General features: G+C 31.5%; 1 protein-coding gene and 1 long non-coding RNA gene across 2 annotated transcripts; both read right to left on the reverse strand.

The window, feature by feature from the left end:
* Positions 1–1699: 1699 nt before the first annotated feature.
* On the reverse strand, positions 1700–5042 carry LOC117684096 (uncharacterized). The gene is made up of 4 exons (XM_034454853.2): positions 4889–5042; positions 4327–4440; positions 3628–3739; positions 1700–2002 (listed from the first exon to the last, which is right to left on the reverse strand). The coding sequence occupies exons 1-4, from the start codon at positions 4968–4970 to the stop codon at positions 1948–1950; spliced, it is 363 nt and encodes a 120-aa protein (XP_034310744.2). The 5' UTR covers positions 4971–5042; the 3' UTR covers positions 1700–1947.
* A 13122-nt stretch (positions 5043–18164) lies between these two features.
* LOC105342418 (uncharacterized) lies at positions 18165–22371 on the reverse strand. The gene is made up of 5 exons (XR_002201158.3): positions 22045–22371; positions 20761–20895; positions 20390–20500; positions 19766–19877; positions 18165–18388 (listed from the first exon to the last, which is right to left on the reverse strand). It is a non-coding gene; the product is annotated as an uncharacterized lncRNA (long non-coding RNA).
* Positions 22372–22465: the final 94 nt, after the last annotated feature.

Here is a 22465-nt window from a genome sequence, read left to right on the forward strand (position 1 = left end):
CTTTTCTGGTGATCTGTACCTTTTTATGCATTACTTTATATTGAAGATAAAACCAATAGTTAGTATTGGCCAATAAATTTCAGGATGACATTACTGTTGGTGATAAAACCATCTGTAAGTATTAACCAGCAGTTTTGGCGAATAAAAATATCGTTTTCTGACTCCGATTTGAAGCAAAATATTCAGTCAAATTTTCTTTATTCCATTTGCATTTTACCAACTGATCATCATACGAGTTTGGGTAAAGTAACAGTATTATTTAGGCGGCTGGAAATGCAGTCACTGGCTCTTATTATAAGAATTGCCCGAGTTGGGATAACAACAAAAACGCAAGGTGACACAATATACATGAATTTTTAATCGATACCATGTCCATACTTAAAGAGGTTCGATCCTCTTATTTTGGGTAGCCATTTTGGGTCACCTCTAGTCTGGAAATTCTGTGTCATATATGAATTCTACTTGTAAATTCCTATTTACAATGCCAAATAAACTATATTGAATAAATTAGTGAAGGAAAAATTCCATATTTAGAGGGTGTAGTAAGGGACTATATTTTGTGGCGGAAGGCTTTTAAGAAGAAAATGAACATATTTCATAACTCAGTTGTTTTAGAGTACCGAAATTTTAGCTTTCTTATTTTCCGTGCAGACCGAGTTTTCCGATAGTTTATGCATTGGGATATCTTTGTGTTGTTTCAAAAAACATATTTCAACAACATTTCAATATTTCCATCGACATATATTAGCATGTTTAAGTGATATTTCATAAAAGTAAAGAAAAAAATCAACTCCAATTTCCCTCTAAAATTATCTTATTTCTTGCCATATCTCAAATTTACATTATAGACACATACTTTTGGTTTTAGTTTCTGAATATTTAAGTTTCTTTTGACAAGTCTGTCATAATTTGAAAAAAAGTCTGAGACTTTTAAATTATTTAATTGCATGTTGAATCGTTTATCAATAAAAATAGTATTTTTTCAGTGCAAAAAGGTCAAAATATCAATAAGGTGAAGAAATTGCAAACTTTTTCATTATGATAATTTTAATTTTATCAATTCTAAATAATGTAAATTTGCATTTGATACCATGGTTCATTTCGATAAAAAATTATAGAGGGAAAAGCGATTTATGTGCAATTTGCACTTTCAGTGCAGAAAGGTCATATTAGATGTACAGTGGCACCGAAAAGAGCATATAGACCCCAAAATTTTGTTTTGAATTTTGGTTTAGATATGTGTGTAGATGTTAAAAAATACTTTAGAAAAAAACTTAGAGACTTTTGATCGCAGGATCCAACGTCCTTAAGTCATTGCCAAATCAGTCTTTATTGAAAGTTAATGAAATTATTCCCTTAGAGCTGTATTTAGTTTTTACGCATTAAACGAATGGTACAGGTACATTAAAGTTACGGAATAGTAACATCAATTATTATGTTTGAATTTTACGGCACATACACATGTATACAATTCCCTTGCACGTTCGAATAAAATTGTGTTCTAAGAATTTAACAATAATAATTGCATAGACATTAGTTGAATATTAATAGTCAGATTTTTAATTTTCAAAGATTCGTCTCCACTTACTCGATTTTGTATTATATAATTGAATGAAGTTACAAATACAAATAATAAAAACTTTCATTTTTTGTTTTTCAAAAATATTAAAAACATAATATCAAATGAACGTGCATTTATTTTATTCCAAACGAAGGAAGTTGACATTGCAATAACCGTAAAATCGGCACACTAAAGTTCATCAATGATCGTAACTTAAATTAAGATTTATATTATGTACTAAAATCTGTAACTTTCTCTTTAAAAAGGTATACATTAAGTAAAATTAAGGCACGGACAATTATGATCATAATTGACTGAATAAAGTTGGAGCTTATATATTAGATATACTAGGAGCATTACAGATAAGATAAATTTGAGTCCAGACTTCAAGGAAATCGTCGAACGAACACACAGTACCTCACAGAAAACCCAATTCTGTCACTGAAAATCATACAAGAACAAAATATTAATGTAAAAGATAAGGATAATTAACATGTAAAGCATGGAGAATCAGAATATTACATGAAAAGGAAATCTGCATAATTATGATAAAATTCAATGAGTACAAGTTAAACTGTACCTGTTCAGTAGTTTTTAGTTCCTTTCTTTCAAAACATTGCTTTTAGTTTAGGATAGGATTGGGGCAAGTTACCAACATATTTGAACTTCTATCATATAATTGTCGTTATGAATTTAAACCCAAATATCCAAATGTATTCTTACAATGATCATATCGCCCCATTATTGGTCTGGAGATTGAGAATTTGTAAGAGTTATCTAACCTTTCAGACTTTAAAGACCAGTTGACGTTGTTGAAAAAAGAAATTACTTATATACATGTCATAACTTTGTAATGGAAACGAAAACTTTATTTCCAAGATAAAAAATATTTAAAAACATGTATAACAGACTTTTTCTCAGTTTCACAATGTAATATCTTTTTTACCGTAAGCAAAGGCTTTTTTTCGTATTTTATTAAGTATACATATTTACAAACTAAGTAACAATTTGCAAACAGATAATTTGTAAATAATTCACTTTTGGTCAATTTTTTTTTATTAAATTGCTATGTAGCAAACTGCAATGATGTAACGCCGCTTAGTGATATAGATATCATTAAGCGTTGCTCTTGCAACGCCGTATACTATGAATTAATGCATTTATAGTTATCATCCCGAACCACTGATGATAAATAGCCACTTATTAATAGAACTATCTCATTAGGCGTAACAAGTGCATCGCAACTCTGACATTAAATGAAACAAACAAAGATCTATATTGTACATTGTAGCAATGGACATTGTAATTGCAACGCCTTAAACTATAATTATTGCGCTAACACGTAATATCTGCAACTGCTAATGATAAAATGCACAGCAACCTTAACGCTTAATGAAACTTATAAAGCAAATATCTGTAATGTAGGTTGTAGAGTTAGGCGTCGCAATTGCAACGCTTCATGAAACTTAAAATCAGTAACGGTTGTTACATCCCTTCATCAAATTCATGACAATAACGTATGTTTTTTATGGAATTCGACAGATGTTCTTCCTTTCATTAATAACAAATTGAACGGGTTTACTAATTTGAACACATTTTTTATAATTTAAACAATTTAATTAAACGAATTAAGATAGTGATAACAAATTCAACATATATCGGTATATAAATCAAATTCAAATCAAATTTTGATACACGTAGTTTGTAGATGCGGTTACCTACGTAAATTTGTTTTAGTTTACAAATAGTTTCTTAACTTAACTTACAAAAAGTCAATAAAGATAATGTCTTACATTAAATTACAAACAAAATAAACACAAGATGTTTCTAAATGCTACAATAAGAATTTACATGTATTTTGCTTTATATTAAAATTACAGTTTAGCTATTGATGAAAAAATATACATGCCATGTTTTATTTTCACTCATACCTGTTGCAAGGTTAGTAAACAACTTTTAACAATATGTAATTTTTATTTTCTTTTGAACGAATGATGTATTACTGTCCACTGGATGCCTTTGATTCAAAGCAAATTATTATTTTATAAACAGCGATTCTTACATACCTCAGTGTTATACCGCCGACAGGGAAGTAATAGGAGGGAAGGCCAGATCCGGAAAACTCAGGTGTTCTAACGCGAGTAACACACCTATCCTCTGAATAAGTGTACTCCATTGCTGAAAGGAAAATATAACTTACATATCTATTGACTTCGACAATTAGGTCATCACCGTGATTGTGTTTTGTTTCTCTGGGATGGTAACGAGAGTAAAAAAAGAAGTTAAACGTAATAAACACATGTCAAAACACAATATATTTGTTCTATGAGAATTGGGACATGTGACACACAAATATTTTGAGAATAACATTGGCTTACAATAATAACGTAAACATCATAAAAAGTGGGTCAAACTGAAATACATAAAAAATTATAAACAAAACGGACCTTAAGGGCATTGTCGGATAGTCATTGTGAATATTTATGTGTTTTATTGCAACTGACTTAGATCAGTTTTTAATATGAATAATGTTATTCTATTAAGATGATTCAATAAAACTCCCACGGTAAATATTTCCTTCTGAGGGCTATGAAATATAGATTATGAAATTGCCATAATAGTAATCATATGTATTGGCAGTGAAAATAACAAAAAAATGGCTTAAATCAAAAGTCAAACACGAGCTCAATCTTTAATGTTAAAATACTTTGTTGTTGCTTAGTCTGCAATGAAATATGTTGAAAATAAAATCGAAAAAATCTTACAAGAGCAGCATTTGGCATAGAATGGTCCTCCCTCCGGCGGAACTCTGGTCCACCCACTGAGGTAGCCTTTGTTCCTACAGATAGTTCCCTGTGGTCTTATACCCGAAACCATGACTGTTGATAGAAGAATTCGGTGATTGGCATGTATAGTATTATATAGAACTTCAGTATTTGTGCAGTAATGAAAAACTAAGAAAATTAAAGACGGTTGTCTGTTTTAAAAGACAAGAAAATATTTCCAAGCTAAAAATTACTATTTTTTTTAAAAAAATTGTCTGTCAAAAAAAAGAGAAAAGAAACCGAAAGAATTTACTGCAAAATCCATGCTGCCAAAACCTCATATCTTTGACAAGAGATGATGGCAGTATAGGATTAATACAATTATAAATAAAGAAATAGCTAATCTTAAGGATTAATCAAGAAAAACAAGAAGTGTTTTCCAAAACTTGTTTATTTAATCATTTGCAAAGCATGCTAAGGGAAACAAACTTGAAAAAAATCACGTTGAAAAAATCTCATAATTTGGTTTAAAGAAGTTGGCATAGGAAATCTGAAGACGTACCCTGTAGAGAGCACAGGACGGGCCCGGGGGCGGGGACACAGCTCGGGCGATCGATGGGAGGACTGTCAACGAATGTGGCCATTCCATTTCTTGGACAAAACTTGACTTCCGGTTGGAAAACTTCCGGTTCAGCAACTGCAATGAAGTCCCAATCTTTGTGCGTAACAATTGATGTCACAATGACACTGACATACGAAGAGGAAAGTTAATAGGAAATAACATATTTATGTGTTGATACTTTGTATATGGTTCTACGTGTATAACCTAGTATATATCAGAACGAATTTATTGTTGTTAACGTGCACATATATATATATATATATATATATATATATATATATATATATATATATATATATATATATATATACACAATATATATATATATATATATATATATATATATATATATATATATATATATATATATATATATATATACATTTATTCGTGCAATGTAGAAAATTAATTGTTGTATTTTTTTTTCAAAAGTCAAATACTATGAGAAAAAAGCGTGGTTTTTTTTCTTGCACGCAATGTAATAAATGTACAAAAGCCCATTTACTTCATTTTCGTAGGTAATACATATATTTTTTTACGCGAATAAACGCGAAAGTTTCGCGAATTAAAGCATTATAGAAAATGATGCATCAACATATTTCAATTATAACAATTTTTATTCGAATTAAAGGTTTTATTTTAAAATTGAAAGGATATCATTGTTCAAAACGTTATAATATATGTTACATCGCTGTGACATAAATTAACGTCTAATTTAATATCAGAAAGATAAATCAAGCTGTGAATTGAAATTTTTAAGCTAATGTTCAAATCTAGATGGCGTAATTTCGTCCTCTGAATTTATCACATATGTAATTTGAAAATCAGTACTAAGACTTTAATGGTTTCTGACGGTTGAATTTATGTTAATTTTAAACAAAAAGATAATCAATGAATGCCTGTTCGAAAACGGGGTCGGTAAACAAATGAAAAATAAATGAAAAATGATGTTCTAACTTAATATCTACTTGGAGCATATAACATCTAAAAATGTTATGAAGTTTTATCAGATTTAATAATATCTATATGTAAAAAAGATAACTTTGTCTTCATAAATCAACGTAACAAGGACAATATAATAATGAATAATAAGTATGTCATGATTTTAAACTAAAATGTGTTTCTTTTCAATCATTTTTCTTCAAAAGGGTTCTTGTAAGAAATTACAATATCTATATATTGGTTTCGCGTAAATTCGCTAAAGTTAGTCGTTATATTGCGAATGTTTCGCGTTAATTCGCGAATGTAACGCGTTTACTAGCGAAACTAACGCGTTATATCGGGAGAGTTACGCGTCATATCGCAAAAGTTTTGCGCATATTCGCGAAAAAGATATTTTTTAACCTACGAAAATGAGCTCAATGGGCTTTTGTGTAAATGAAACCAATCTACGGGTATTGATTTTTTTTCTATAGAACATTCAATTTTCAGACGCTCTAGAAATGAATCATTATTCTCTACAGGATGTCAATTAATTTACATGTAGTACAATTGCCTGATATATCCAATACATATACCAATACCGACAAACAAGATACTGGTCAGTAAATTCTTTACCTGATTTAAATATATTTGAAAACTTACAAAAACCATTACTCGTAACTAAACAATATAACGAGGCCGGGTCTAATTTGTTCTGCCCTAGATTTTTGAATAAATTTTTTTACATGAATTTCTACTGATATAATTATTATTTTAAGATAAAAAAATAAGACATTTACCACACCGTTTGGTAAAGGGATCATCTCAAAGTTTGTTAATTTTTAACATAGGACCCTAAGGGATTTTGCTTGTACTGTATCAATTTTGCACATTTTTTTTTTTTTTTTTTTTTTTTTTACATTTTTTTTTAAAACTTCTGCCCTAGGGATTTTTTTTTTCTGTTCTACATATTAAAGTTATTGCTAAAAGGCATCAAAATGTCAAATAAAAAAACCATTTACCTCCTGTTTTGCTCCAGGGGTCTTATCAAAGTTGTTTTTTGTAAGCCCAATTTCCCAGATTTGTCAGATAATGGCTATTTTTTATTTGACAAAGGCGGAAATGGTGATCTTTATAGTATTACATGTATTATCACATATTAAGGGTCATTAATATAAAATACATGGTTCTTGTCTTGAAATATATGAATTAAGATATATTCAGGCGGGTAAAAAAAACGTGACAGAGGGCTAGGCATTCTGAACCCTCTTCACGTTTTCGACCCGAGCCCAAATATAGCTTATACTCCGAGACATTTAAGTTTATTCCACAATATAATATCAATTTTACGCATCAAACGAGCTATTTTCGACAAATTTCGCTGATTGTCTGCAGTTGAAACTATCACGCCACGGCGTCAACCAAGCAAAAAGATGACGTCACAATACAAATGAAACGCTGCGCGAAAGCGTGTGTACTCGATCTGTACTCTGCCTCGTAAAGTATATTAAAGAATTTGGTAACATGCATGTACTAAATAAAAATGACCCATCAGACAGAGCCAAATAATTTTATGCCAATGTGGTTGTACTCACAAGCTCCTGGAAGGGAATCTGGTGAGAGACTGTGACTCTCCTCTACAAACTAACACCGCTATCACCAGTACCGTTAAATCCCGGAACCACATAGCTGTTATCTCAAGTCCACAGATGAACACACTGAATTTATCTGTTGATCAGAATTTAGACATTTTTTAAATTAGATTAACTTGAATAATTAATCAATTTTTAGAACAATCAAAACGTACTCTATTCAAGGTCTAAGGAAATGTTATAGCATATCAGTTGGCGACATCATTTGATTGATTCGATGCTTAAGTTATCAAAATATGCTAATTATGTACTTTAACTGTAGTTGTTGCTATATATATAGTATATCTAGTTAATGTTTTGTTTCCCGGTCAATGACCTGCAAGCACTTACTGCACTTGCAACCAAAAAAAACCAAAAAAACGGCCAGTGTATTTATAGAAAACAGCGCGAACAAATGCACTCAATTAATTCTACAACATTTTAGAATAAATTCTTTTCAAGGCTTTTTAAAAAGACGTTCGTTCCTCTTTTTTTAAGTAACAATTTTTTGTCACCTCTAGTCTGAAAAGTCTGAATCATTTATACATTCAAAATTCCGGTAAGATTTGACCAAAACTCCCATAGGATTTTAAAATCCGATTCCAAATCCTAATTTCCTCTTGGTAAACTACCTGTCTGAATCTTAAAATTATTTCACATATGGAATTTATTATTATTTTCCTGTTAGATAGCAATTAATTTTTTAAAAGTATGGTTCGCCTACCAAGTGAGACACACTGAAACGAAATGTTATATATTCTCTAGATATTGCTCTATCATTTTGTACATATGAATGTTGACAAAACTGCATTTTAAGCGGGTGCAAAAATGAGAAGTTGGCATTGGCATAATTATCCGGCACAGTGTTCGTGGTTCGTTCGTACTTGTATCAATTAATTTAAGAAATTGTAAAATCTTTTTCTTCCTAAAATGATAGAGCATTTATAAATGTTGACCCTCCATCCATTTTTTGTACAACAGTCTAAAATAAGCTGTCAATATTAAGTGATTTGATTGATTTTCAAACGGAGGATTTACGTTTATGGCAGGAAAATAAGTATTCTCTATCAACTAATTTAAATTTTATATTTTTGTTATACGATCGAATTCAGCATTGTAATTTACAACGTAAGAGTAACTTTTATAGGTAAATAAAAATGTGCGATCCCACCAATTTTCATGTATCGTGTATTGTTTTAATATGTCGCTTTTTACGATTCATTCATAATGATTGATCAACTTAGTTTACTTTGGTTTGGTACCATTAAATCTAATCGAGTATTTTCTACGAAAGCTAAAATTCAATAAAAGTCAGCGTAGGAATATGATTATACATGTATATGAATACCTTTTCTCCTGTTCATGTGTAAACGAGCTATGACAATAGCGATTGTCGTAACATTAGTACTAGATAAAGCATTTTACTGCCTATATTATACAATATATACCATAATACAGAAAAATAGCAATTTCACCTTCGAGAATTACAAGTGTGAGGGGTTTATCGGGTATATGTAGATGCATGGATGAACATTAGGCCCTGTTACATACGTCGGCGGCCCCTATGTGAACAACAAATTAAGGAAATCTATACCATTTTTTTTTGATAATTTTCAAACAAATTCAAATAAAAATGTATATTTTAAATACTGCAAATTGTTTGGATCAGCCAACCGAAACTGGGCGACCAGGAAAAATATAAGCTGAAAATACACCTTACAACATATGTTTTTGGATATACATATGTACAAAGAAAAATGATAATCATTACCAGTTTATTATTTCAAAGTCCTTAAAAATTTCATACAGTGAATCCAAAGGGTGAAAGGGATTTTTTTTTTGCAACACACACTTGAGCAAATACAAAAAATGAGCGCTTAATCTTTTTATTAAATATTTTATTTTTTTTTCTACTATTATTAATTCAAAAATTTATTACGAGAGAAATGTAAATATAAACAATGTTATCCTTCATGATTCATACATTGGAAACAAAGAAAGTAGTGATCAATGCAGAAAAAATGACAACCCACTGACGCTGGTTAAGTAGTTTGTTTTTGCAATATCGCTACTTCTTTACGCGCATGAATCGGAAAAGAAAACATTTATTCCTACAAAAAATGTTTCTTTCCTGTTTTGAACATCAGCCAAATTTTTAGTTAAAAAGAAGAAGATATTGATAAAAAAAAATCACTCTGCATTTCCGACTGCATTTCTTGCTGAAAACGTGTGATGAAAAAACCGCACCGTCTTCCATCGAAGGTATTTATGTACTGACAATGAAACTGGAAATCTATACAAAAATTAACACACGCACCGATCAATCAGAGAACTGGTAATTATACATGCATGCTGCAATTAATTAGCATCTGCTTATCAATCATATCTTTTTATACAAACGAAGATTGATGTGGTGAAATATTGCCCATAATTATCTATTTTAAGGTGGTGATATATCTAGGTCACCTGAATGCCGATGGTCGGGTGAGTGAATTTTTTATCGTGGGCTAAAGAAACAGTTTTGTATAGATATTTATAAATATCTTTAAATTCACTTTCAGACAAACAAGATGAGATACTCAACATAAGAAAAAATAGATTAAAAGGTCATTGTATAAGGTCAAAGTCTAAATGGATTGATGAGGGGGAAAAGCCTACTAGATATTTGATTAATCTTGAGACTCGGAACTTTATTAACAAACAAATTCCAAATACAGAAAAAGAAGATGGGTCATTCATTCTTGATTAAACAGAAATATTGAAAGAAAAAAAGTCCTTTTATGTAAAGCTGTATAAGAAACGAGTAATCATAGATGAATATAGTCTTTATGATAAGTTGAAAAAAATAAATAGCCCTAAACTTAATAATAAAGAATTAAACATCCTTGAAGGTCCTTTAACGAATACAGCGGTACAGAATTTCCTTAAAAAACAAAAAATGACAAAAGCCCTAGCCCTGTGAGTTTTTTTAAAATTTTTTTGGAAAGACTTAGGTTCATTCATTACAAGAGCAATAAATCAGTCCTTTGAAATAGGAAGTTTTTCAGAAATTGATATACTTGGTGTAATAACGTGCATTCCTAAAGCAGGAAAACCTAAAAAGTTTTTGAAAAATTGGCGCCCTACAACCTTATTGAATGTAATTTACAAGTTATCATCGGGAAGTATTGCTGAACGTATGAAAACAGTTCTAGATAAATTGATAAACAAGGACCAGACTGGATTTCTGAAAGATTTATTGGGGAAAACATAAGACTTATTTATATTTATGACCTCATGTACTATACAGAACAAAATGATATACCAGGCCTATTAATGTAAATTGACTTTGAAAAAGCTTTTGACACTATCGCATGGAGTTTTATCTCAAAAGCACTAGATTTTTTTTTAATTTTGGACCCTCCTTTAAAAATTGGATTAAAACCTTTTATAATGGAATAAAAGCTCGTTTAATTCAAAACGGTGTAATTTCAGAATATTTTTACCCAGAAAGAAGCTGTAGACAAGGTGACCCAATATCGCCATACCTATTTTTACTTTGTGCTGAAATTTTAGGAATATTGATAAGAAACAATAAAGATATTAAGGGCATAATCATAGACGGGGAAGAATACAAAATATCTGAATACGCAGACGACACCTAAATAATAATGGATGGTACACCTCAATCATATGATGGCATCCTCAGGGTTTTTAGACTCTTTCGCACAGGTTTCAGGCTTAAAAATAAAATTTCACAAAAACAAAAATGGTTTAGATCGGTAGTAAAAAATTATCAAGAGATGTATTTCACCACTCACGATGGAAAGTGAGTTGGGACAATTTAACTTTTGAGCTCCTAGGTATTAAATTCTCAATAACACTAGATGAAATGGAAGACTTAAACTATTTACCAAAACTCTCAGAAATAAGAAAATTGATAAATCAATGGAAATCAGGAAAATCAACCCCTATTGGGCGAATCACAGTCATTAAGACATTAATACTACCAAAATTAAATCATTTAATTCTAACATTACCCAACCCAAGCATTGATTAATTGAAAAACTTTGAAAATGATATTTTTCAATTTTTATGGGGTTGTAAAGTGCATAGAGTAAAGAAGAGTACAATTGTACAAGATTACTGCCATAGGGGTCTCAAAACGATTGATTATGGGTATTTTATGACTGCACTCAAATCTACTTGGATAAAAAGACTTATTAAGGCTGATATAAAATGGGTAAAGCTTCTAGAATCCATTTTGAAAATTAAAATCCCAGAAATATGGAGGAATGGCACAGATTATTCATATAGTTTATGTAAAATTTTGGGAAATTCATTCTGGAAAGAGGTGTTCAATCAATCAGTATATTTTAAAAGCTTTGCCAATACAAGATTTATTTTTGTTGGTGATTTACTTAATATTAATGGAACATTTATAAGCTTTGAAAAATTGAAACAAATAAATCCAATGACAAACTTTATTGAATATGCAAGTTTAAGAACTGCTGTAAGGACCAGATTGCATGCACAAGATTTAAACATACCAAACTTACAAATAATAAAAGAATATGGACCTGTTATCCCTAATTATATCCTATTGTTTAATAATAATCGTAAAGGCGGAAAACGTATGTACAACTTATTATTAGATAAAAAGAGAGAAACATGTACATGTATACCAAAATGAAAAGAAAAAGGGTCATAACTATGCACACGAAACCTGGCACCAAATTTTTGAGCTTTCCTTTAAATCTACACAAGAATCAAAACTACATTGGTTACAGTTCCAAATTCTTCGTAGGATTGTTCCGATAAATGAATATCTTTTCAAAATAAAAAAAGCAGAGTCTCCTGTATGTACTTTCTGTAAAAGAGATGAAGAGAGTATTGTGCATTTTTTCTATGAATGTACTATTGTAAAAGAATTATGGTCTGCTGTTCAAGACTGGATCTTGCGACCGTTTGATTTGTTTATAACATTTGATAAACAATCAGTTCTCTTTGAAAAATATAAAAATAGAGATATTTATTGATTTTTTAACTTGTGAGTTCTTATTGTAAAGCAATATATTTTTTTCTTGTGAATACAAAAGTAATACAAATCCAAATATACATGGATTAAAAAATGTTATAATAGAAAGGCTCTTAACTGAACAATATATGCTAATGAAAAATTGTAGATATAAGGAGTATGAAAGCAATTGGCAAAAAATATGTGATAAGCTGTAACACTGCATTATATATAGTTAAATTGCCTCTCTATTGTGTCTCATCTCAATCTTGTTTTGAACTGTGATGTCCTTTTTTGTGTTTTATCCTTTTTTCCTTTCTTAAGTATCCCTGTAGAACAGGGATCTATCACATAAGTATGGTTTACATTTTATATCCATATGTGAACAATGCCCCAATCCTTTTCCTCTCTCTCTCTCTCTCTCCACTTTATTTACCCTCTCTCTCTCTCTCTCTCTCTCTCTCTCTCTCAAAAATTTACTTTCACTACATAAGAACTATATAATATAGAATAATATTATACATAGACGCTTTTCAAGATGATTATATAAACATATGTTCAAGATATGTCATGTATGTACATATATATGTTGTGAAAGTGAAAAATTCAAAAAAAAAATATTTATAAGTCGGTACAGTGAACACCGGAATACATATTAAGTTACAAGTTACTCTCTCTCACTTTCTCTCTCTCTCTCTCTCTCTCTCTCTCTCTCTCTCTCTCTCTCTCTCTCTCTCCTGAACACGAGAATACAGGATCAATGTAGAAAGTAACAAAAACAATATAAAGAGGAATTCTTGGGAGAGGAAAATATATTAATTTTATAATTAATTGATTATACTATACATTTTAACAATTTTTATTTAATCCCCTGTCTACTAGTAAAACTGGGAGTGGTTACATTAGTCTTTGTCGCGGTTCGTCAGTCGTTCTGTTCCATTCTGTTTGGCGAATTGATTTATCCTGTTATACTGGTGATAGTGGTGTTTGTAAAGGGGAGTCACAGTCCCTCTCCAGATTACTTTTTGTATTTATGTACCAATGAGACCATTTATTGCTCGTACATGCATGGTATCAAATTCTATTTTAACACATTACATATAGTATTTTAACACACAATTAGAGTCTTTCTTCTTCTTTTTTATTTATTTTTTAAGTATAAAAGATTCATACTCAAATGTTGTCTTGTAGATTTTGCAGTATACAGAGGAAGTACTTAAATGTAATTCTAATTTGTTAATTGGATGAAAAAATGACAGTAACAAACCATCAGCCATCTCAAAAATCCATAAAACGGAATACAAATTCAAAGCAAAGCAACACGGACCTCCAAAAACATAGAGGATCAGTTGCCTAGGAGGAGTGAGCATCCTCTGCTGACCGCTCAAACCCGCTGTATGCTCTTTGTCGTAATCGGGAAAAAAAAATGCTGGTTAACCAACACATCCAAAAGTAGACGTTCATATAGACAACAAATCAATTTCGTTATTTTACTGGTTATACTTTTTTTTATCATGTGCAAAAAAAAAACCAAAAAAAAAACAAATTGTTTCTTTGCAAAAATTTTATTGTGTACAGATCTCTCTTAAAACTGAGTTCTAATAGCATCAAAATAGTTGATTTGATAATTTGAAGAAAAAAACCCACATGTATCATGATGGCAATAATTTACCGTGAACGTACAAATCTAAACAAAGATGTACATGTCTATGCTCATGTATGTACATTGACAATAGACAAATTAACACTTTACAAAAGTTAGATCCCTTGGCCGCCATCTTTGGGGAAAACCCCGTAGGTTTTTAAGTGTAGCCTTTGTAGTTTAGAGTTTGTAACTTTGTTATTTGACAATAAAATTCCGTTTCCGTTGTGTATTTTAATTGTCCCAGTATAATACAACCCACACATTTAAGGAATAAATTAATTTAACAGAGATTTTATAACAGGACGCCCAAATGTTAGGTAGCCTTAAGAAGCAAAAAGTTGGGTTTTTCCCTTTTGACCTTTGGGTTGACCCTGCAAAGAAACGACTTTTGCAACGTCTAGATTGGACTTTTAGAATACATATTATGTATAAATTATTTAAAATTATACATTTACTCCTTATTGTGGTATTTCTTCAAGAATTTCCATTACTTATCTTATTTCCTTTGTGACTTCAATAATAACACAGAAAGTTGGGGACCTAGTTGTTTATATTTTTCAACGCCACCGTTCTACTTAAATTTAGGTTAGCTATTTTCAGTTAGGAATGAATAAAATATGAATGTTTTAAATTTAATATATTGCAAAATATTGGACATATATTTGAATATGCTACAACTATTTTGAAAAATCAGAAATAAGACAAGAATCCTCTCAGATTATCAATTTAAAGAGACAGTACGGTGCATCTTTTTAAAATAAAAGAACTCAGCGGGATCGCCGTGAGGACGCGGCTCCAGTGTGACAGGGGTTTTACGGCGATCCCGCTGCGTCCTTAAATAATATAAAACGCCAAGGTAAACGCGGTAGAGTATCCTACAGCGTCGTAACAACACAACGGCATCTTCGTCCGTCGCAGTTGGATCGCCTTTAACATATTAGAACTCCATGCGACGGCGCACACTTTGAACATGCACGAAGTACGCGCAGTGGCTCTGCGTTCTGATAAACACGCTGTAGAAGCGTAGTGAGGTCGCCGTGACAGCGTCGTAAGATCTCCAACAGCGCCACGAGAGCTCCGTCGGCGCGCTCAAGAAACGCAGCTAATCGCAGTGTAGACGCAGTGATAAGTCAATTGCGCTTGCACGGAGACCTCATGGGGTCTTTTGGAATCTAACTGCGTCTCTATCGCGATCTCACTGTGCTCTCACTGCGCATCCACAGCGTTTGGACAAGTTGGTTTTTATTTGGTTGCATTTACACAGCGACCCCTAAGAGCTGTTACTGCGTTCATTGTGCTCTCGTGACGTTTCTTCTGCGTTTATACCTCGCTCCAACGGTGTTTCTAGTGCGTTGTCATCAAGACCACGAAAAATTGAACAATGGCTGTTGTACAATAGCAAGTGATAATATAATTATTCAACTGAATGTACATGACTATGTAAAAAGTAGCATTTGCTTATATTCCAAAACCTTTCAATGGACGTAGATGGAATTCATGCCGTTCTGAAGTTTTCACATCTTTTCTAAGTTTTCTAACAACTAATAACGGATCTTTTTTTAAGACCTGGCTACTAAGAGTTTTGTCCTAGTCCTTCACAAATTGGTTAGAAGTAGTTATGTTTCAATTACAATGTACCTTTTCATAAAATCAAAACAATTTTTTAATCATTAAGGTCTTCCGTTTCCAACGGAAGACCTTTCTATTATTGTGCGGGAAAGATTATTTTTCTTTTTTTTTTTTTTCTTCCTAGACGCGAACTTTGAGGCTTCATATCTTGCTTATTTCTGAACGGTTTTTGCTCAAATTTTCAGGGCTAATGTACTTTACAAAACACTATCTGAAGCAATTCATAAAATTTAGAATTCCCTTTCCGTTAAAGAGTTATTCCCCTTTTAAAAATTTTTTAGGGCCTTTTGTTTCCAGACAAAGGCTCCGAGACTATGATAGCAGGGAATGGGAATCCAACGAATTTGAATAACAGAGACGTTGTAGTTGTGCACATCTGTTTTTGTTTTTAGATTACGTTTTTTATTTAGGAAAAGGTAGGGGATCAAAAAACAGGATTCAAAAAAGTGCGAAAATTTAGACATATTATCCTTTATATCTTTTAAACGAATAAATATTTTGTTAAGACATGTAGAATAAAAGTTGTGCAAAATATAGAGGGCTTTCATTTGACATCAATAAAAAAGTACTGCCCCTTTAAATTAAGGGCCAATGGCCCCTAAAAAAGTTTGCTTAATAACTCAAAAACGGTTAGGATTTTGATATGGCTGTCGCTGGAAAAGTTGTTTGTTGGGATCTCATAGAGGTCGTTACAATGTTATTTTGTATGTGATCTGTGTTGTATGAGTGTAAAAAGCTTTACATGTTAACATGTACCTGTTTTCATTTGACAAGTTAACGAAAGTCTTTGCGCGTACAACACGCATAAAGTCACTGCAGAAAGTATGCTGGTTTATACAAACGGCATTAATTAGGGTCTTCCGTTTCCAACGGACCAGGAATAATTCGATTTTTCATTTTTTTATTTTAAGTACTCTTGTTATTGGTTCAAGAGCTCTTCTTACAGGAACTTCCAGCTTTACTTCCGACAGTAACGGAAGACCCACTCGTTGCTTTGCAACGAGCTTTGCTCTAGTTTATTTACTATAGTTGTAAATTCTTGTTTGTTTCCCATACGATTGTACAAATTAATATTAATCTACCAAGAAGTAAAGAACGTCTTGTGCACGCAGTCAGTGCGCAGAGCACGTACGCCGTTGGCGCGCGGTAAAAACTCCTAGCACGTCGTGAGCGCTTAGCGGACACTCAGCGAGAGCGCAGTTAATCGCCAAGTAGAACTCCGTGGAAACGCAGTTACACGCCGTGGGAGCTCCGTAAGAACGCCTCGGTCGCCGCCAGGACGCCGTGACATGCCCACATGTAAAATTTTCAAATTAACTGTACACTTTTTCTTTATTTTATTTGCGATCCTACGGCGATTCTATGAATTTTACAACGCCGTGAACACGCCGTGGAGGTCGCAGCTTGGTGTGACAGGGCCTTTAGCATGTATTTAGCTTGTTTATCATGGGAGTTGCTATAACCAAAATTCATTTTTATGAGTGAGGCCCCTTGAGGGGTTATTTGATATATTTATGTCTGTTTTCATTTTAAAATAATCCGAAATTGGAAAACCATTAATAAATTATCGAGAAAAAGATGTGTTCCGTTTAGAAAGTTCCTTTTACCCCGTTTGCCAAGATCTTGTAGTTTTCAGCACGTGTCGATTACTGTCAATCAAAATTCACGAGGTACAAATAATCTGTATAAGATTATTTCGGTTCGTACGACCCTTTAATTTCCGGAAGCTCATAATTACATCAATTAGGTCTGTGAAAGGGATTATTATGTATTTCAACTGATATAATCAACATTATTTCTTATTTCCTAACGATACAATGGGTAAAACGAAAGTTATTCACACAAGTGCTTTCAGCTGTACTGTCTCTTTAAAGCAGTTTGTTAGCTTAAACTTTATATCCCGAGATATGTTTAAGGCACGTGGTTGAACGATGTAGACATTCCAACAATATAATACTTTGCCAAAGAACTCCCCGGAATTCTGATATTGATTAATAATAATGATATTATCATTATTAATAAGATACAAAAAAAATAATCATATCTGTGTGATTATCTGACTCACTGGCGAAGGTTGCGTTATAAAAGTGAAATGTTATTATTGGCTACAAATTCTCCGAGTTATCAACTGTAAGACCTGTCAAATATCCCATGCAAGAATGTTATATATTTATTTTTAATGTGTTGTGTTTCGCCTCCATTTACTTAATTTTGTTTCATATAATATCTCTGTTAACTGAATATTGTAATTATAATTACAGATCATAAACGCTTACATTACAAACTATTCCATACATAAAATCAAACTAATTCACTCGTATTTATTTTGAAGTAACGACAGTTTATTTTGCTATGAGCAATAAAACAACAAATTCATCAATATTCGTGACACAAACTAAGATTTCACATTTAATAATGTGCATTTGTAGTTTTCTATTTCAGATTTTTAGAAGATGTAGATATAAAGTAAAAATACAGTTTTAACAATTTTGATCATGATTGACTGGAAAGAATTAGAGCTTAGATATACGAGGAACCTCATTAAATTTGAGTCCATACTTCAACGGGTACGTCGAACAAACACACAGTATCTCACAGAGTACCCAACAGTTCCATTACTGAAAATCACAAAAGTATGAAGTCATAAGGTATGATATCTGGATTGTTTACATTGAATCAAATTATGTCAGTTTTGCAACAAGAGTATCTGCATGATAAAATTTTGTTGGCACAACTTAACCTTAGCCTTTGTTTTGATTTAATTAACTTTCTTATTTTTATTCTTAAACATTGTTTTTTGATTGAAATTCATCAATTTAATGTCGTAATGAGTTTAAACCATAAGATACCAGTGCATTCCGACAAAGATATTTACGCTGCAGTATCGCTCCATTAATGGTCTGAGGATTGAATCAACATTTTGTTTTAAAACCGCGAAATTTACTGCGAAATTTAAAATTGTATCCTTTAAATTAGGGTATAACATTTAACATATCTCTTTTTCCTACTTGCATTCGTTAAGATCAGATAATAACAATAATTCAGCTTTACTTATTAGTAAATATCATCAAAATTATTATTATGACTTTGATTTAGCATAATTCATCGGCTACAGGTTTTTTCAAAAAAGGATGATGTTATTACGTTTTTGTTTAAACTACTACCTGAGGTGTAATTTATCTACATTGAATAGAAATTGGAAAAACCCCAGATAAATATCATCATTTAGAACAGTGAACAATGTGATCGAAACCAAGAACGTATAAGAAGGAACTGTATCGTTATTACAATCACCAGATTGTAATTCATGCGTCAATTAATTTAAATAAAAATGCACTTTTAAAAGACTACACAATCTAGAACAGAAAACTTGTCTAACTTGCAGATATTTTTTCGAATATAAGAGTTATCTAACCTTCTAGCTGTACAAAAAAAAACTGTTGATCACTTTAAATTGACAAAAAATGAGAAATTTGTAAATGAAAGTAACTATTTACAAGAATGAAAGTATCTTTTTCAAAACATGGGTAGCATACTTTGATATAGATTTTGTTTACTGTAAACAATGCGTCATTATACTTTCCTTATTTACAAATAAAGGAACAATTTGAGACACAGACTTTGTAAATTATGAGATTTTGATTGGAGAAATAATATAATTTGATCGATCAAGTTCATTCACATTTAACAAACTTTATTATCTTTAATATAAAAAAAAATGCGTTTTATAAGATTCTTAACTATTCATTTAAATCTGTTACATCAAGTTTATCACTTCTAAAAACAGATTATTTTTGCTTTAACAAATTGAACATATTAATTTTGTTTTACGATTTCAACAATTTGGACTTTGTGTGACTTTTTATGGCAGTTTTTTTTTTGAAACATCAAAAAAGTATTGCATTCTTTAGACTTAATTATTAACCAAAGCATGATTTAGTAATATCAATTTATCAAAGAAAAGTAGCATTTTAGAGTTAACAATTATTGCTTACCTTAATTGTATCGCCCCTACAGGGAAGTACCAAGAGGGAAGGCCAGTTCCTGGAAAATCGGGTGTTCTTATGTGAGTCACACAGCTATTTTCTGAATATGAATATTCCGTAGCTAAAAAAAATCAAAAAAAAAAATCACTAAACATGTATATCAATCGGCGTCAATAATGACGACATCAACTTGATTATGTTTATGTTTTTCTGAAGTGTTGACAAAAGAAAACAATAAAAGTTTAACACAACACAAATCAAACATAAAATATCTATTCTACGAGAATCGTGATAATGTTTTTTAAAATGACCTTGAAATAAAGACAAAAACATGGTAAAAAGGGGGTTAAAGTTGAAATATACGAAAGATAAGAGTTGCGAAAATGTTTTATACACTGTCGGATATCAATGTCTTATATTTCATTGCAACAGTCTTGGAGCAGTTTTCAATATAAACAATGATATTGTAAAAGGATAATAACCAGAGGTTTCGACAATGAAAAGTTAAAAAAAGGAGTAAAGGACTTCAATTCACATATCATTCAACCGCAATGTGTGAAACATCTTTGCTAGCTCGTTTGTGTAATGATATCAGCATACAATAATATCGAGATAAAATCAAACTAATCTCACAAGAACAGCATTTAACGTTGAAAGGTCCTTCCTGTGGAACCTTTGTCCATCCACTAAGGTAGCCTTTGTTTTTACAGATGAATCCCTTAGGTTTCCTCCCTGATACCATTTCTATGGACAAAAGAATAATATGGCCAGCATGCTCTTATATGTAACCCATCTAAAATTCCGGAATTTATACAAAAATGCACAAAACACAAAAATTGCCACAATAAAGGCGATTAAATCTGATTGACACAAACAAGAGAAGATTCAAACGCTTTAAAAGTATTGTTTGCAAAAATTATCTTCAAAAGAAGCAAATGAAATACTAGTTACAAATCGAATCATACTGCAAAAACTTTAAACTGTTAAAGAAACTGTAGACGTACCTTGTAGAGAGCATTGAACAGGCCCAGGGGCGGGAACACAGCTCAGGGAGTCTACTGGAGGACTGTCAACAAACGTGGCTATTCCGTTTTCTGGACAGAACCTGTCTTCCGGTTCAAAGACTTCCGGTTCCTCAACTGAAATTAAGTTACTACTTTTTTGTGTTACTATTGATTTCACAATAACAAAAAAAATACAAATTGGAAAGTCAGGATGAAATATCACATTAAGGTGTTTATATATGATTTTATATGATTTATACATAAAATACATTCTATTTGTTAATCTACATACATGTCCATACATGTTTATTTTTGTCTGGAATTATACGTTCAATGTAAAATATTTACATTCACCAAATATGATTCTTACAGAAATTGATTGTAAATTTGTAGCTCTATTGAAACTGGCAGGACTGAGATCTACACGCCTCGTTTATCAATTGGTCGAAACCTTCAACAACCTCGGAAAATTCACACGAAACTGCACGAAATAATAATGATGACATCAAACTCGGCTTCACGTAGAGGACGATTTGGCTGTCCCTTTAGCAAACGTACCGATGTACATTAACAGTAATTCAGTTAATTTTACTCACTTTTTGATATCAAGTTATTAATTTGTCAAAAGAAAAATGTAGATATAAACAATTGTTTGCTTTCTTTGTCGATTCATGCGGGTTATGAAGGTAGCGATCATTGCAGAGAACAATTGCATAACCGCTTATGCAGGTTCTGTATTTTTTTCTGCAATGTCACCACCTTTATATCCCGCATGAATCACAAAAGAAAGCATTTTATTGTTTAATTATTGCAATCATGATACATGTTTCGATTCAAATTACAAAATATATTATATTGATGCTATTTGATGTCGTTTTCCATAAAGATCAGTACGCAAAGAAGATTTGCAAACAAAAAACTTTTTTTACATGATAAATTAGATAAATGTATCCAATGAAACAACAATTGTTTTGTTGTCTATAGGTACATTAATTTTCTAAATTGCCGAGGAACTAAGATATCTCCAACACATTTAAGAAATACATTTTAATAATTATCCCCGCAAAAACTAACAAGATGCCGTTTAAGTATGAATCTTTAATACTTTCAAAATAAATTAGAAATAAAGAAAGATCGCCTATACATGTAATTCTAATTGTTAAAATACTACATGCAACATGTTAAAGAAGATTTCGGTACCATGCATGTACAAGCAATGAATGGTCTCATTGATACATAACAAGTAAAAGAGAAAACAACTGATTTCAGTGTTGCAGTACTCACAAGCTCCTTTGGGGTATGCGGGAAGGGGCTGTGATTCCTCCCCTCTACAAACTAACGCCGCTATCACCAGTATAGTAACATCAAGGCACCCCATCACCATTGCCTATCGTTAAACACACTGAATCTATCTGTTGATCAAATGTATATTTGTACCTTTTTAAATTAATAAACTCGATAAATTGATTACTTTTTAAGCCAATCAAATCCTTATTTCATTCTAGGTTTTCATCCTGGGTTTATACGGTATATTGACGATGTTATTTGATTGAATCAATGCTCAAGTTGTTAGAGTATGTCTGTTCTGTACTTTGATTAATATTAATAATATTAAAGATGTTGCGTTAGGAGGTTGTTTGGTAATCATTGAGACAACACAAATATTTCCCTTTCAAAATGACGAATTTTAGTGAAAATTTGCATT

This window comes from Magallana gigas, chromosome 10 (genome assembly GCF_963853765.1).
Source record: "Magallana gigas chromosome 10, xbMagGiga1.1, whole genome shotgun sequence".
In the NCBI taxonomy this organism is placed as follows: Eukaryota; Metazoa; Mollusca; class Bivalvia; order Ostreida; family Ostreidae; genus Magallana; species Magallana gigas.